We start from the raw sequence: 15575 nt of genomic DNA on the forward strand, positions 1-15575 counted from the left end.
GGGGCACGGGGCATCCCGGGTGTGCGCGGGTAGTGGGGGTGGGGGCCGGAACCCCGATCCTGTCTTCACTTCCGCGCCTCTGCGATCCCCAGGCCTCGGCCACCGCGTTTCCCGCAGCGCCCACATGGCGGACCAGAAGCTGGTGGTGGTGTTCGGAGCCACAGGTGAGCCAAACCCCAAAGGGTCACGGGTGCCGCCCCCGGACCAGGGCTCCCCTCCCCCGCGCGGTGGGGGCGAGGTGCTGCCTACCCCCCCCTCCAGGAAAGGGGCGTGCGCGCGGCCGGACCAGAGCAGGCTCCCTTTGAATTTTGTTAAACTTTCTTGGCTGTAAGGTATGTGGGTGGTGATGCCCAGGTAGCAACATTAACCCCGCCTGGCCCCGGCGCCCCACCCACTGCTGCGTCGGGATGCTTGGGTACCCTGTCTAGGACATGTTTATTCACACTTACATGTGTTTGTACCTGCCGGCCTCTTGGTTTGCCCCACCTTCTTCTTCCTATAATAAACATATATATATACATACACACGTATGTTTTATCGAATATATATACATAGATATGTCTTATCAAATATATATACACACTGCGCCTCTCCATGACTGACAACTACTCCACTGTGGGACGGCCAGAGGTGGTTTATCCACTCACGCACTGCGGCCCACTGCAGACGTGTTTGTTTCCACTTGCTGGCTGCTATGAATAATGCTGTGAACCCCATGTGCGAGATACATGTTGACGGCTGTCTCACTCCCGGGTGTGCAGTTGTTGGCTCACACGGGCTTGGTATTTGGAGGACCTGCGGGACTGTTTCCCAAGCAACGGCAGCATTTTACACCCCCACTGGAAATGTGGGAGGGTGGCTGTGGCAAGTTATTTGTCTTTTGCACTCCAAAATGTGCCACAGTCACCCGTCGTAGCCCCACAATAGATGTGCCACAGACTGCAGTCACGGTTGTGTGGATTTGTCACTTACCTGACCAGATTCCTAACAAAGGAGAGTCAGGCTGTGCGCAGATTTCCACCACTGCAAACGGAGCTGCGGCCTGGGTTCTTGCGCATGGGTGCATGTGTGGCTGCTTTTTTATTTTCTTCTTTAAAAAAAAAAAGAAAGATTACTTATGCACACAAGATCTGGGGTGAGACCAGAAGTGTGGGGGTGTGAGGGTGGGGAGCAGGACAGGGGAGGAGCCTCTGAAACACTCTGAGGGGGCAGCGGAGACCCTGAGAGGGCAGAGGTCTGCTCTGCCCTGGGGGTGGCGCCCTGCTGCGGGTGGCAGATCTGATTGCTCCCTAGTTTTGCCCTTTAACCCCTTGCACCACCAGGGGCATGCTCCTCTTTTGATGATTCTTATAATTTTCTGCTCCCTTTTAAAAGAGGACATGGGTAACAGTTGACTTCTGGAGCTAAGTGGTGTGTACATGGCTGCTGGTATCTATTTTATGTGCTAAATGATTCATAATACATTAAGAAAATCTGCATGAAAGGTGTGGGTGTCATACCTGCTTCAGGTGGGGGCACCTGGAGCCGCGGTGCTGAGTGACCAGAGCTGGACATAAAGGGCCCCCCGTGTGTGATGCTGTTTCTGTGAAACACCCAGAAGAGGTGAACCCACAGAGACAGCAGAGTAGTGGTGGGGGCGCTGTGGGATGGGATGAGGGTGGGATGAGGAGTGAGTGGGGGGACAGGATACGTTTCGGGGCACAGCAAGTGCTCCAGTTTGACAACAGGAGTAGAAGCCGGAGACACTGACAGCCACTGTGCCGCTCACCCTAACGGGGCGAGGCCCGTGTGGGCTCTGCCTCAGTCAAGCTGTCACTTCTGCAAGGCTGTCTGGCGGGACGAGCGGGCAGCGATTGGGGGCGCTCCCGGGGACCCAGGCTCCCAGGCAGCCGCCACCCTCTGGGCCTTCCTGCTCTCCGCAGGTGCCCAGGGGGGCTGGCTCAGTGGCCCGCGCGCTCCTGGAGGACGGGACATTCAGGGTTCGCGCAGTGACTCGGAACCCTGGACAGAGGGCCGCGAAGGAGCTGCAGCTGCGGGGCGCAGAGGTAGTGCGGGGTGACCAGGATGATGAGGCCAGCATGGAGCGGGCCCTGGCCGGGGCGCACGCCACCTTCGTCGTGACTAACTACTGGGAGAACTGCAGCCAGGAGCAGGAGGTCAAGCAGGTGAGGGCAGGCGGAGGGAGCCTCATTTCCAGCTTGCCAGAGGGGCTGACCCTCTGCCGGGCACCACTGACCACAGCAGCCCTTTCCCTCTTCCATGCAGCCCTCCTGGACTTCGAGGCAAGCAGGGGCTGCTGCTTTCTTACAGTAACTTTTAACATCGCTTATATACTATCCAAGTCACCCTTCAAACACTACATAGGTCAGTGCCCCTCCTTAATTCCAGAACACTCATCACCCTCAAGAAACCCTGCCCCCGTTAGTACACACCCTCTCCCCACTCTACTGAGTGTCTTATAATAAAACGCACAGCTACAGTTTGATGATACACAAAAACTGATATGCCCAGGTAACTGCCACCGTAAAACACTTCCATCTTTCCAAAAAGTCCCATATCGCCTTTCTGGTCGCCTTCTGTCTCCTCGAGGATGGGCCCCCAGCCCGGCACCTGGGCCTTGAAGGCCCTCGGGCATCCGGGGCATGTCATCAGGGCCAGCACAAAGGCACCAGGCTGAGAATCAGGAGCGACAGCTCTCGCCCCGGCCCACCCTGCTGGGGTCCCCCTATCCTCAAGGGAGATGGGCCCAGGCCAGTGGTCTCCAGAGTTCTAGCCTCTACCTTCCTCCACTTGCAGCCCTCCCTGGAGGTCCGCTCCACGAGGGGCAGAGCCGTCCTGTCTGCTTGAAGCTGATCTGGTCTCAGAGGCCTGACAGCCTGGACTAGTGTCCCCGGGCTGCTGTAACAAATGACCACAAGCCCGGTGACTTTAGACAGCAGGAATCTGTCTCCGTCCTGGAGGCCAGAAGTCCAGCGTCGAGGCGCCGGCCCTGCCGTGCTCCCTGGAGGCTCTGGGGAGCTGCTGGTGGCCACCCACTCCCGGGCCTGCTCCTGTCTGCTCTGATCAGCAAAGCCCCGTCTGGCACATAGGACGGCAGGGGAGTCGGGGCAGCCGAGCTCCTGCTCCCACGCAGATCTGCAGAGACCTTTCTTCCCGGTCGTCACAGCTGCCGGGGCGCTGATGTGTGTGGGGTTTTGAGGTCACACTTCACCCCCTCGGCCCCTCTGCAGTGGTCTCCAAGGCTGGAGGCTGAGTCAGGTCTTGCCTCCTGGACCACACACTGGGTCCCTGCAGAGCCGGGTCTGAGCTCCAAGCCCACGTGCCTGACCCCAAGCCCTCCACCCCCGCACGCCGGGGGCACGTGCCACGCGCGGGCCAGCAGGGTGGCCTGGGTGCGGCAGCCCGCGGGGTCTTATGGGCCCAGGGGGGTTTGGGAGTCAGGTCTTGCCTCCTGGACCACACACTGGGTCCCTGCAGAGCCGGGTCTGAGCTCCAAGCCCACGTGCCTGACCCCGAGCCCTCCACCCCCGCACGCCGGGGGCATGTGCCACGCGCGGGCCAGCAGGGTGGCCTGGGTGCGGCAGCCCGCGGGGTCTTATGGGCCCAGGGGGGTTTGGGAGCTGGCGCCCGCCACGGCGGCGTGGTGCTGGCTCCTGGCCCCGCACCGCGGGTCGGAAAGCCCCGGCTGTGAGGGCGGCACCCTTGCTCAGCTGTGGCCCCCCTTCCTCCCACCAGGGGAAGCTGCTGGCCAATGTGGCCAAGCGCCTGGGCCTGAGCTACGTGGTCTACAGTGGCCTGGAGAACATCAAGAAGCTGACGGCCGGGAGGCTGGCCGCGGGCCACTTCGACGGCAAAGGGGAGGTGGAGGAGTACTTCTGGGAGCTGGGCGTCCCCATGACCAGCGTGCGCCTACCCTGCTATTTTGAGAACCTCCTCTCCTACTTCCTGCCCCAGAAAGCCCCGGACGGGAAGGGCTACTTGCTGAGTGAGTACCTGTCTCAGCTCTGCCCCACAGGGCGGTGGGCGCTGTGGGCGCTGTGGGCGTGGGCAGCGGGCTGTGGTCAGAGGCCTGGCTCCTGGCCCTGTGGGACAGACGTGGGGCTGCCCCGGGGAGACGAGGAGATGCGCCCCGGCAGGCTCTGCCGTCACGCCGCAGACGGGCACCTGTCCTCCAGACCAGAGGGGACTGGGTGACGCGCGCCGAGGCAGTCTGCCGAGCACGAAGCACACAGCGGCACCCCTACTTTCGTAAATGGCTCGGTGGGGCCCTCTAGTTTGCCAGGCCGTGGTCGCGCACCCCACGTGCTCAGTCTGAGGGGCAGCTTCAGCCGGCAAACCCCAAGTGGCTGGAGCAGGCAGCCGTGTGGCCCCTTCAGACAGGCAGGCGCAGCGGTGGAACCGCTCTCCCCCAGAACGAGCACGAGGCTGGGCCTGACGCCCGACCGGGCAGAGCGTGCTGCCCGTCGCCTCCACTGCCTCTGTTCCCCCACGCCCCAAGAGGGGGCGGCCTGCGGGCCCCGAGTCCAGGTGGGGGGAACCTCCCTCAGAGGGCACTGTGCGGGCCGGACACCTGCCAGCGCCCCGGTCTCCCTGTGCACCCCAGGCCTGCCCATGGGCGACGTGCCCATGGATGGCATGTCCGTGGCCGACCTGGGTCCCGCGGTGCTCAGCCTGCTGAAGACGCCGGAAGCACACGTCGGCCGCAGCCTGGGGCTCAGCACCTGCCGGCACACAGCGGGGGAGTATGCCCAGCTGCTCTCCAAGCACACGGGCCGGGCCGTGCAGGACGCCAAGGTGGGCACGGGGGCCGTAGCTGCCCAGTGTCCCGTGAGGGAGACGTGGGCTGGGCTTGGGAGCCACGGGGGCCGCCCAGTGCAATTCCTGGCTTCCGGTTTGGCCGCTGGTGAGGGTGTCCGGGCAGGAGGGACAGGAGGTGTGGACCAGCGGGGCCTGCTGGACCGCTCTTGGGCGGGAAGGCTCGCGCCACCCTGGACGCCGTTGGCTTGGCTGGGTGGTCCCAGCTGCCCCCACGGACCCTCAGCCCACCTGTCCAGAACCCAGCCCTCGCCCCCTCCATGGCTGTCGCTCCTGTGACGAGTAAGAGCTTGTCATTCAAGGAAGTTCGGGCATCTCCAGGTCATTCCCAGACAAAACCATGTGGGGCCCCAGCTGGGGCGCTGGGGGTGGAGCCTGGCCCCGCCTGCCCCCCACCCCCGCGCTGTGGCCCCAGGGCCTAGACCCTAGCCCACTCGCCTCCACTTCCTCACCCCTAGACCCAGCCTGTGACCAGCACCACCCCCGTGGGAGGCCAGCGAAAGGTCTCCCCAATCTTCCTTAGTCTTAACTCCGCTGTGACCAGCCAGACACAGGCCTGAGAGGGAATCAAGATTCGGTCCGGGCTGAGACGCTTCACCCTGACCTTGAAAGAGCAGGATTTAAACTGACCTAGAACGTGGTTTTTGGATTTTCTCTTTGGGGTGGTGGTTCCCAGGGGGACACCAGCGAGGGCCAGGGGCGGGGGCTGGCCGCTCACCGCCCTCTGCTCCCAGGTGACCCCTGAGGACTACGAGAAGCTGGGCTTCCCCGGCGCGCGGGACCTCGCCAACATGTTCCGCTTCTACGCCCTGCGACCCGACAGGGATGTGGAGCTGACCCTGCAGCTCAACCCCAAGGCCCGGACGCTGGGGCAGTGGCTGGAGCAGCACAAAGGCGACTTTGCCTGGCCGTGACCCTCCCTGCCCCCTCAGGCTGGCCCCCGGCTGGGGCGGTGCCCCCCCCATCCTTTCTTGTGTTACAATTTTATTTTTCAATAAAGGCCGTTGTCCCCACCGATGGATTCCAGAAGAAAGGGGCTTTGTTTCTGGGCCTTGGGTTGGGGTGGCAGCTGTAGCAGCTGGGGAGGCCCAGGCCCCTCCCCCACAACAAAGGGGCGTGAACATCTGGCCTCTGGACACGCACATGGCACACGACCCAAGGCCACGGCTGGGCCCCCAGAGGCCTCCAGCAGCCTGCTGCCGCGTTTGTGGTTCCCTCAGGCCATGGAGCCTGGCCAGCGGGGGCCCCCACAGCCACCAGCAGGGAGGCCTTCGAGTGCCACGGCCCTCCAGCCCCAGGACGCACCAGCAAGCCGGTCACCCGTTTTGCCTGGGCGCCTGCCCTCCAGTGCGGCCCCAGGAAGCCTGTGAGCTTCAGGGCGGACTGAAGAACACCAGGCCCGCCAGAGTCGGACGGGGCTGGGCGTGGAAGCCGGCACCACAGCCCCGACATCCTGGATTTCCGTGAGCTGACCCGGGAACGCAGTTGTGGACACCCCAGCGTGCTGGGCCAAGCGTCAGTGCCAGCGTGCAGGATCCCAGATGCGCGGAGCGGCAGGAGGGGCCGCAGGGAGGCCGGTCGGCTCCTGCTGTCTGAGGGGCGGCAGGCGGGCCCTCGGGCCCTGCCCTCGGGCTCGGGCAGTGCTGGGACGAGGTCAGGAACCGGGAGAAGCCCATGGGCCATTCACGCCCCTTGGGCCGTTCCCAGCCTGTGGCACAACCTGGCGGATGCCACCCCACCCATCAGCCCAGGGCCACGGCGGCCCGACCCCACGCTGTTCAACTGCTAAACCTGTACGCTGACTGCAGCTGTGACATCACGCACAGACGCACACTCCGCTCTTCTCTGGGACTCAGGCAGGGAAACGCCTCCGGAGGGACAGGGAGGCCTCAGATGCCCGTGGGGCGAGCCCCAGAGAAAAGCCACACAACATACTCCAGAACATCATGCAGATCAGCGCACGTGGCCTGGGCGGGAGAGGGCCCAGCAGAGGCCAGCAGGCCGGCAGCTGGGTGGAGGACACCAGGGACTCGGCCCAGTTCACCCGCAGAGGCCGTCTGGGCTTTCAGAGAAGAAATGACCACAATTTAGATTTTAAGTATCTTTTTGTTGTAGATAATCTTATTTACATTGATACAGAATCATCTTACATTCTTAACTCAAACACTAGTAGATGCTTTATTTTTGTTAAATTGTGAAAGAAAACAAAAAGGAAACAGTCCTCTCCAGCACCGGCCTCGGCAGAGGGGCTGGGAGGCCGGACGCCCCGCCAGGACAGCATGGCCTGGTCGCTGGGGGGGCTGGGGGCGCCTTCGGCGGCAGGCGGCGCTTCCTCTTTTGGGCTTTCACACAGGAGAAGACAATGATTCTGAGCACTGAATAAATACACCCAGGACGGATGCCAGCGGCGGTTTGGGGAGACTGGCGAGCCCGGGATGGGGGGGGGGCAGGGGGCCCTCTCCGGGCGGCCCCACGGCTCTGTGGCCCAAAGGGCAGGGGCCCCACCCCCACCTGGCTTCCGACAGCGGGACCCAGCAGCAGGGACCACGGGCCCTGCGTGGGGGAGGGAGACCCCGCCAGACAGAGCTCAGGGGTGGCAGCACACCCTCAAGGCCGGAGGGAGTGGCACCCTGCCCTGGCCCCAGGGCGCCCCATTCCAGTGCTCGGTATCTTTGGAATTGAAAGCGACTCCAGAGGAGCCAGCGAGGCTCCTGGAGGCCGAAGGTGCTGTGGGCGGCCGAGGAGAGGCTTGTCGGGAAGGAGCGCCGGGCGCCCGGGGACGACGGGAAAGCAGCCGGCCGCGTCTCTGCGCCTGAGCATGGCCTTTAATTCTCTGACTACGGGCTCCAGCACATTCAGTCTCAAACGAGCGTGTCTGCTCCGCAAGTCTCCCGCGGCCGCCCTGGGCCTGAGCCCGAGGTCACGCTACCTACCCGGGCGGGAAACGTCCCCCAGCCCCGCTGCGGCCGCGGCCTCTGCGGTGGGTCACGGCTGGGCGGGGCGGGCAGGGCCTGCGGGCCGCGGTGCTCTCGGTTCCTCCCGTTCACGTGCTCAGGCATGAGGAGCGCTCCGGCCTAGTTCCCAGTGGACCGTTTTCCTGAGCCAAGAGACCAGAGTCACGTCCCACCGCCTCCCGGGGCGCGTCCCTGGTGAGCGCTGCCTCCCGGCCCCAGGGAGCAGCACGCCCGGCGTGGGCCCCGAGACACCGAGCGACACGCACGGGGCCCGACAGCCCCCAGCCTCACAGCCTGTGCACACAGGAGACGATCCGAGTCCCGGTGGGGGCCTGCGGGGCCGCCCTCTGAGACTGCGGGAACCGGGTGCGGAGGCCGCCGCGGGCCGGGCGCAGGCCGTCAGGCCCCCTCCAGACGCCTGTCCTGGGTGCCTGCGAGGCTGATGAGACTAAGGCGAGGCTGAGGCGGATCTACAGCAGGCCTCAGGCGGGCCCTCTCCCGCCTCTGAGGCAGGCGGGCACCAGTCCACGAGAGCAGGGAAAACGGGGCTAGCTCGGAGGAAAACAAGGAGAAGAAACCTCGAGGGTCGTCCTACCTGGGCTGGGCGTCAGGAGGCAAACATTTTCTTAATTTTGGAAAGGAAGCCCTCCTTGTCCGCCCCAGCCTCAGGCCCAGCCTGGCCTCCCGCGGAGCCATCCACGGCGCCGCCACCTGGGCGCAAACAGCGGAAAGAACTGGGGTCAAGGGCACACGCCTCCGCCCTGCCTGCCCACCTCTGCCGCCGGGCCGGCTGTCGCCCAGTGTCACTGCGGGGGGGCGACTCCCAGCTGGCCGCTCAGGTGACTGATGCGGTCGTGCGATCTGCAACAGGGACCCCGGCTGTCCCTCGAGCCACCACCCCGGGGGCAGGGCAGAGCGGAGCCGTCGTCACCAACACGCAGCCGAGAGCCGGCCCCCGGCAGGCCGCAGCTGCCACAGCAGCCCTCACGCTCAGGGCGCACAGGTCATCCCGCCACGCCAAGGCCCAGGGAGGCTGGTGGGCTCAAACCCAAGGAGCCTCACCCCAAAGCCCGGGCCCCAGCCACCACGCCCCGCCCCGGGAGAGGACACGCAGGGGCAGCCTGAGCAGTCTCCGGACGCACGCAGGGCTCACTGGCCTTCGCAGCCCTCCCGGCGCGTCCCGTCCGAGGAGGGCAGTGGGCCTGAGTGTCACTGGCCGGCTCTTTCCTGCCAGGGGAATGCTCGGGTAAAGGGGAGCTGCCACGAGGGGCCCCTGTGCAGAAACACATCCCCTAAGCTCTGAGGCGCACCGGGCAGGCGCCGGGGTGGGCGCAGGCCTTGCTCACTGCTTCGGAGCACTGGGCACGCGGCTCGCACCCGGAGAGTGCTGTCCCGCAGCGTCAGTCACAACGGGCTACTGCTCTCCAAGATGCCTGGTGGGGGTAGCCGGCCCGGGGTGTGCGGGCACAGCGGGAGCTCTGCATCCGGCCTGCCCCGAGAGCCAGCCGTGGCCCGAGCACAGAGGTGCTGAGGCCCGGCCCCCGGGGATCCAGCACAACAGCACAGCAGGCTGCCCACTGGCAGGGGTACAGGCCAGGGGTGCCCCTTGGGACTTCACACCCCATGTCCTCACACACAGGCTTGAGTACCCAAAGAGGACGCTTCTAGCACAAAGGAACCCACACACCAAAAACCCCCCCATCACCCCCAGGCCCCCTGGGACACGGGAGGGCACCGAGTCTCGTCGTGTCTCTGCTAGGAGATGGCACAGGCGTGGGGCACTGACCCCGCGCGGGCGGCCTCACACACAGCCACCAGGCTGAGCACTACCCACGACCTCTCTCACTCACAGCAGAACCCTCTGAATCAGGTTCCCCAGGAACTCCAGCCTGCAGACAGGGAAAGGAGGCGGGGGCAGGCGGCAGCCTGTCTGGGCTGCGCGGCCGGCACCGCCCCCTGCATTCTCGCTCAACGCTCAACGGGGCCTGACCGCCCACGCGCTGGGGGCGCGGCAACAGCAGAGGCCTCGCGGAGCAGGCGAGCTGTGCGGTGAGGCCGACGACCCCGCAGGACGGCCACCCAGGCCCAAGTGGGGCTCCTGCCCCCCGCCACACAGAGCCAGGGCGCTAACGCTTAGCCCCTGCCCAGACAGCCTGACCCCGGGGCTGGCGTCAAGGATCACTGCTCGTGGTCAGCTCACGGGCCTGCCCTGCGGGGCGCCAGCTTTGCTGCTGCGCTGGCCGTGCCCCAGGCCAGTGGCGTCTCGGGAGCTCGGGAAGCAAGGCGTCTCACGTCAGGGGCTGCGAGGGCTCGTGCAGAAGTGTGCCCAGGGCCACCAGGCGAGTGGCAGAACCAAGGCCAGAAATCGAGGGCGGCCCTCTGGCCCCGCTCGCTCTGGCCGGCAGCCCCGAGCCGCTAGCCTCGGCCACCACACGCACACGCACACGCAGAGTCTCCGGCCCGTGCTGGCCCCGGCTCCCCCAGCCCACGCGCCTCCAACTGCTGTGCGCCTGGGGGGCTCATAGAACTCCCCGAAAGGAGACCCCAGCTTCCCAGCGGCCCACCTTCCGAGACCGGGGGGACGCGTGGCCACCTTACCAGTGCTCGTGCTGGTGACGCCATTCACTGTCCCCTCCACGTCGGTCTCGTCCTCGGCGTAGCTCAGGATCAGGCTCTGCTGCCGGCTCGTCAGCCTCCTGCAGGCCAAGCACGCGTGTGTCCCGCCCGGCCGGGGTAGGCGGCGCCCACCGTCACCCGAGCCAGCCGCCCAGCGCCTGCCCAGAGAACCTGGCCCCGTGAGGCGTGTGAACAGCTGCCCTGTGGCTGGGGCGTGCGCAGGAGGGGCTCTCCGGGGAGCTGTGCAGGCTGCTCTCTGGGTGAGGCGTCAGGTGCGGTGACCAGCACAGCTGTCTCCCCACCACGGCCAGCATCCCGAGAGCGCCGGCAAGGGAACCGACCGCACCCCGGCTCGGCGTCCCCAGACGCGCTCACGGCCCACGGCTCCTGGAGGCTGCCCATTCCCGCTGCGCTCCCTGGCAGGACACCCTGGGCAGAGGGCCCCCCCAGCCCGGCGGCCCTCCGGGGGCACCTACTTTGGAACGCGAATCTTGATGTGAATGTAGTGGTCGCCGTAGCCGTAGCTGTTGATCCGGGGGATGCCCTTCCCGCTCATCCGTATCCTCTGGTCGGACTGGGTGCCGGGGGGGATCTAGGGCGGGAGCCCTGCTTTGTGGGGGCCGCCAGTGCGCGGACCTCTCCACACAGACCAACACTCCTTGCAAAGAACCCCATGTTCGCTTCCCGGCCCAGTCCATGTGGAAACCGACTAAACTGGGCTGGTCCCCAGCCCCCCAGCCCGAACCTGCAACAGGACCCTGGGGAGGCGAGTGCAGAGAGCCTGAGGGGGCCCGGGGTGCACGCCGCCCCGGAGGGAAGCGCCCCAGCGGGTGCCCACCCTGGGGATCAGACAGCACCCCTAGGGCCGACGGGCGGCTGGCCCCCGGCCCAAGCCGCCTCAGGGCCCCGAGTGGCGGTGCAAGCGGCACGGCCCGCCTCGCCCTCTCACCGTCACGTTGATGGTCTCGTACAGGCCCTGGGCCCTGGCGGTGCCCCCCAGGATGGCCTGCGCTATAGAAATAAAGAGGTCGGAGTGGATGTCTGCGCCGTCCCTCCGGAACACCGGGCTCTTCTGCACCTGGGGCGGCAAGAGGGGAGGCAGGTCAGCACTGAGGGCCCCGGGCCCGCCCCGCCCCGCACGTGGGGCTCGGGGCAAGGCAGTGGGAGAAAGCCGCCTTGCACACAGCCAACCAGGCCCCCAGCTCCAGGAGGCACACCGGGACTCGCTCACACCCCAGGGCCGGCCCAGCCCCTCCGCTCAGGTCACGTTCACAGTCATGACTGAAAACTGGCTTTCCTGAACACTAAAAAAACCTTGCAAATTAAAAACTTTTGGAAGTGTGGAGACACAGGCTCGAACACGCACGAGGCGAGGCAGTTCATTTTCTGAAAGGTCACGGGGACAAGCTGCCTAGTGCTGGCAGCCGGTAACCACTGTCCTCGGCCCCCAGCACACCCCCAGACTCCTCTCCCTTTCTGCTGCTGCCGGACAGGGAGAGTGAATTCTCTCTGACTTTTCTCTGCACCCGTCTCAGGGCTCTCTTCGAGAAAGGTCTGAAATGGCAACACCCCTCACACACACGTGGGGCCGGAAGATAACGGCGCCCGGCACAGCCACCTACCCTGAAGGTGACGAAGATCTCTTTCTTCCCCACGGGCATCCTCACAGTCTGACCATCCTCGACGCCTGCCAGGCCAAGGTTGGGAGGGCACAACTTAGGGACCGCCTGGGGAGCATCCCCCCAAGACACCCCGCGCTCTGCCTAGAGAAGACAGAGGAGCAGCCACCCCCCCGGCGCTTCCCGCCAGGTCCCCGCACCGAGCGAGTGCTGCAGGGCGCCACCCGGAAGTGGGGGGCAGAGGGCGACCCGGCCCACCGCAGCCGTGTGAGCCGCCCCGCAGAGCCCAACGGCAGGGCAGGCCACGAGGCAGGCAGCAGGCGCCCGGGGGCACGCGGACCCCACACAGCCCCGTGCCGCGAGAGCCAGGGACGCACCAGCTGGCACAGGGATCACCACTTTCTTCCTCTGCTTGGCCTGGCCGGCTCCCCGGCACACCGCACAGGGCGTGGTGACGATGGCACCTCGGCCGCCACACCTCCGGCACGTGGAGCGCATCACAAAAGGGCCCGTGTTTATGGTTTCCTGGCGAAAAGAAGCAGAATAGGACACCGAGCAACTGGCGAAGGGACGGCGGGTCTGGGCCGAGGGCCGTGAGACGGCCGCCAGCAGCCTGGGCTGGGTGCGCACCCGGGGGGGGGGGGGGCGCAGGGGAGGCAGACTGCTCCTCGGGTCCAGAACCGCCTCCCGACTCTGAACGCCCACGCAGTTCTGTGAGACCGGAGGTGGGAGACTGCCCGGCTGCAGAGCCCCGGGGCCCGAGCACACCCATCTCCTAGTCACAAAAGCAAAGCACCCCGCTGCTCACGGAGCTCCAAGGGGACACAGGCCCCTCTGCTCCCGCTTGAGAGCAGCAGGGCTGAGTCAGCAACTGCCCCTGGGGTCCCCCCGGCCCCACCGGCCTGGCTCCTCAGCCCCTGGCCCTCCCACACTGGGGCCTGTCCCTTTGGCACAGGCAGACGTGACCACTGGTTCACCCGAGTCTCTCTAGGTGTGCACAGTCGGATACGTGCTGGTGTGGCCGACCAAAGGACACCGTCTGTAAAGCAAATGTCGGCCGTCTCCTCGAGGACCTAGGCCCCAAGGAGCCAGCGCTTAACGGTTCCCAGTCTGGGGTGTCCCTTCCACAAAGCACTCCCTAAAGTCTCCATAAAGCCAAGACTTCACTGTGAGAGTGGGCCCCCCGCGTCACCCCGCAGCCGGCCCTCTCACTCCCTTCGTGACACGTCACGAACACCCCGCCACAGCCTCTCCGTCTTAATCGTCACCTCTCAGCGCTAAAGGACCTTCTCGGACGCCTGTGTTTGGTGGGGCAGTGCCCGAAGGCGGGGGAGGGTCGCAGCGGTGCCGGTACCGGCCTGAGGTAGCAGGCTCGTGGCATCAAACTGAAGCAAGACAGCGGGACACACCCGGCCTGCGGCGGCTGCGTGCCCTGACCCTCTGCACACAGACACAGGCCCCGCGGGCCCCACAGCACCCCGCCGCAGCTCCGCAGCCGCGTGGCCGTTTCTATGTTCACCCGAGGCGCCCCAGCGCGAGCCCGCTGCTCCGGGGGTCGCTGAGGCTGTCCAGTCCTCCACAGCTAGCCACAGGCTGGCCGACGGGTACCACGTCGCACCAGCGCGTGCTGCCGCCACGCCGCAGGAAGCTCGGGGCCGTTTCGGCGCTGTTCCCAGGGCCAGCCCGGCCCCGCAGCGGCCCGGACACCTGTGCGAGCCCCGCCGGGGCGAGCCCCAGCGCCTCCCCGCCTCCTCCGGAGACTGCCCTTCTCCAGACGCCCAGGGAAGGGGCCCTCACAGGTCACAGGAACAGGAATTCCATGGCAACATGTGACAAGCGTTTTCCAGCTTCGAACATGACACTTTTAGAGAAGTACTCCCCAAAAGGATCCGTGATAACAACACAGGGCCCTGGAGGAGGGACTGAAGTGAGAGAACCAGAATAACCAACAGAAAGACCTCCAAGTCTGGGGTTCCGCACCCCACGAGCGCCCTCCAGAGGAACACCAGCTCCGTGTTCTCAGGTCAAGCTGAAACGGGTCCTTCACCAGCCCAAGTATTTACAGTAAGCTGGGCACACCCACCAGCAGACCCCTATGCAGCGTCAAACCTTTCAAACGACCCAGCAAATGCGCAAGCACGTGTCTGAAGGCTGCGGAAAACTGCAAGGATGATTCTGCACCGCGCTGAAAACTACACATGGAAGCAAAGCAGTCAAAAGACTACGACAAATTAGGGGAAAAACTCAGGCCAGGGCAGAGGACTAGCTCCCTGAGAGCAAGAGAAGGACCGATGGCCTCACTGGCAAGGAACCGAAGGTCGCACCCGATGCGAATGGAGTGGCGAGGACGGGAGTGTGGGCTGGGTGGGCCAGGCTGCGCCCCCAGGCGTGCTGTCCCGAGCCCAGGGGGGCTAAGCAGATGGCCACGTGAAGGAAAGAGCGAGCGCCAGACCCACAGAGCATGTCCAAATACACCAGAAGCCGAAACAAAGCGAAGGCCAGGTGCAGACACGCCCGCTGCCGGGGAGCAAGGAGCCACGTGAGTGGCCCCAGACAAGCCAGCAGCAGGGGCGCCTCTGGCGGGGGGCTCACGGGCCAGTGGAGGCCGGAGGGAGACTTACATCTCGCTGAGTGCAACTGTGTATCCACAGGATTTTTCATGCTTTGCATATGCTGGTACTTGTTTGAGACATAACACAAGAAATGACACTTCCGACAACAGGTGTTAGTTGACTCACTCAGCGCCACAGTGGGGCTAGCAGGAGCATCTACCCTCTTTTCTCTTAAAAAATGTACTTATCTACACACACAAGAACTGGGGTGCAGGCCAGAGGACTCCCCAGAGACAGAATGGGGAGCAGAACAGGCGGACCCACGGAAACCCACAGCCGAGGGGGGCGCAGTGTGAGGACAGGAGGGGCTGCTGCGCCCTGGGGGCCCCCCCCGGCCGGGACCATGTCACAGTGCAGTGCTGTGGAGCGCCCCACAGCGCTGACACCCCTTGCGCCACCCCACGCGCAGCAGGAACATGTCTGAGTGCTCGGTGGAGGCACCTGCCGGTGCCCTCGGCAGGAAGCCACCTGAGGGGCAGCACAGGCTGGAGCAGCCCAGCGGCGCCCCGGGGCTGCACTGCGGAGGGTGAAGGGGCGGAGACCCGGGGCCAGGACGCTGCCCGGGTGGGGTCGCACTGCGGCCCCTCGGTCCAAGGCAGAGCGGTCCTGAGCGGCACGTGTCGGTGAGGAGGGCCTTTGCCCGCGACACGAGCACAGACAAGGCCACTTTCGGTGTAAGACCCTGAGCACACGGACTGACAACGATCAGGCCAGACTGCCCTTTATCAGAAAAAACTCCAGGCGCAGTACGGAGTGCTAGCGAGCCCTGTGGTGCTGACGGAGACGGCGTGGCCACGTGGCGCGGGCGGGCGGCCAGGAGACCAGGCGCAGCCGTGCAGGGACCAGCGCCCGGTGCGGAGACACACAGGCCCGGCCGGGGGCAACTGCCTCGGTGACGGGCGTGCGGCCAGGACGCAGGGCGGTGCCAGGGCCAAGGACAGACGGGCGCCCACGCTACG

The 15575-nt window shown here is 65.5% G+C and overlaps 2 protein-coding genes across 2 annotated transcripts in view; one reads left to right on the forward strand and one right to left on the reverse strand.

The window, feature by feature from the left end:
- Nucleotides 1–124: 124 nt before the first annotated feature.
- NMRAL1 (NmrA-like family domain containing 1) lies at nt 125–5812 on the forward strand. Its single transcript, XM_012731668.1, has 5 exons — nt 125–238; nt 1923–2165; nt 3736–3985; nt 4604–4794; nt 5550–5812. Exons 1-5 carry the CDS (start codon nt 125–127, stop codon nt 5727–5729), a joined length of 978 nt encoding a protein of 325 aa, XP_012587122.1. The 3' UTR covers nt 5730–5812.
- A 1088-nt stretch (nt 5813–6900) lies between these two features.
- The window catches only part of DNAJA3 (DnaJ (Hsp40) homolog, subfamily A, member 3), a 13636-nt gene continuing 4961 nt past the window's right edge, over nt 6901–15575 (reverse strand). Inside the window, exons 5-10 of the mRNA XM_012731830.1 lie at nt 12382–12529; nt 12008–12072; nt 11335–11463; nt 10862–10977; nt 10368–10465; nt 6901–7912 (exon numbers count right to left, since the gene is read on the reverse strand). Of these exons, the coding sequence (XP_012587284.1) occupies nt 7890–7912; nt 10368–10465; nt 10862–10977; nt 11335–11463; nt 12008–12072; nt 12382–12529 (579 nt within the window). The 3' untranslated portion in view covers nt 6901–7889. The remainder of the gene's footprint in view (nt 7913–10367; nt 10466–10861; nt 10978–11334; nt 11464–12007; nt 12073–12381; nt 12530–15575) is intronic.

The sequence above is a fragment of the Condylura cristata genome, unplaced genomic scaffold, assembly GCF_000260355.1.
Source record: "Condylura cristata isolate star-nosed mole 26May11 unplaced genomic scaffold, ConCri1.0 scaffold00032, whole genome shotgun sequence".
NCBI classification, from domain to species: Eukaryota; Metazoa; Chordata; class Mammalia; order Eulipotyphla; family Talpidae; genus Condylura; species Condylura cristata.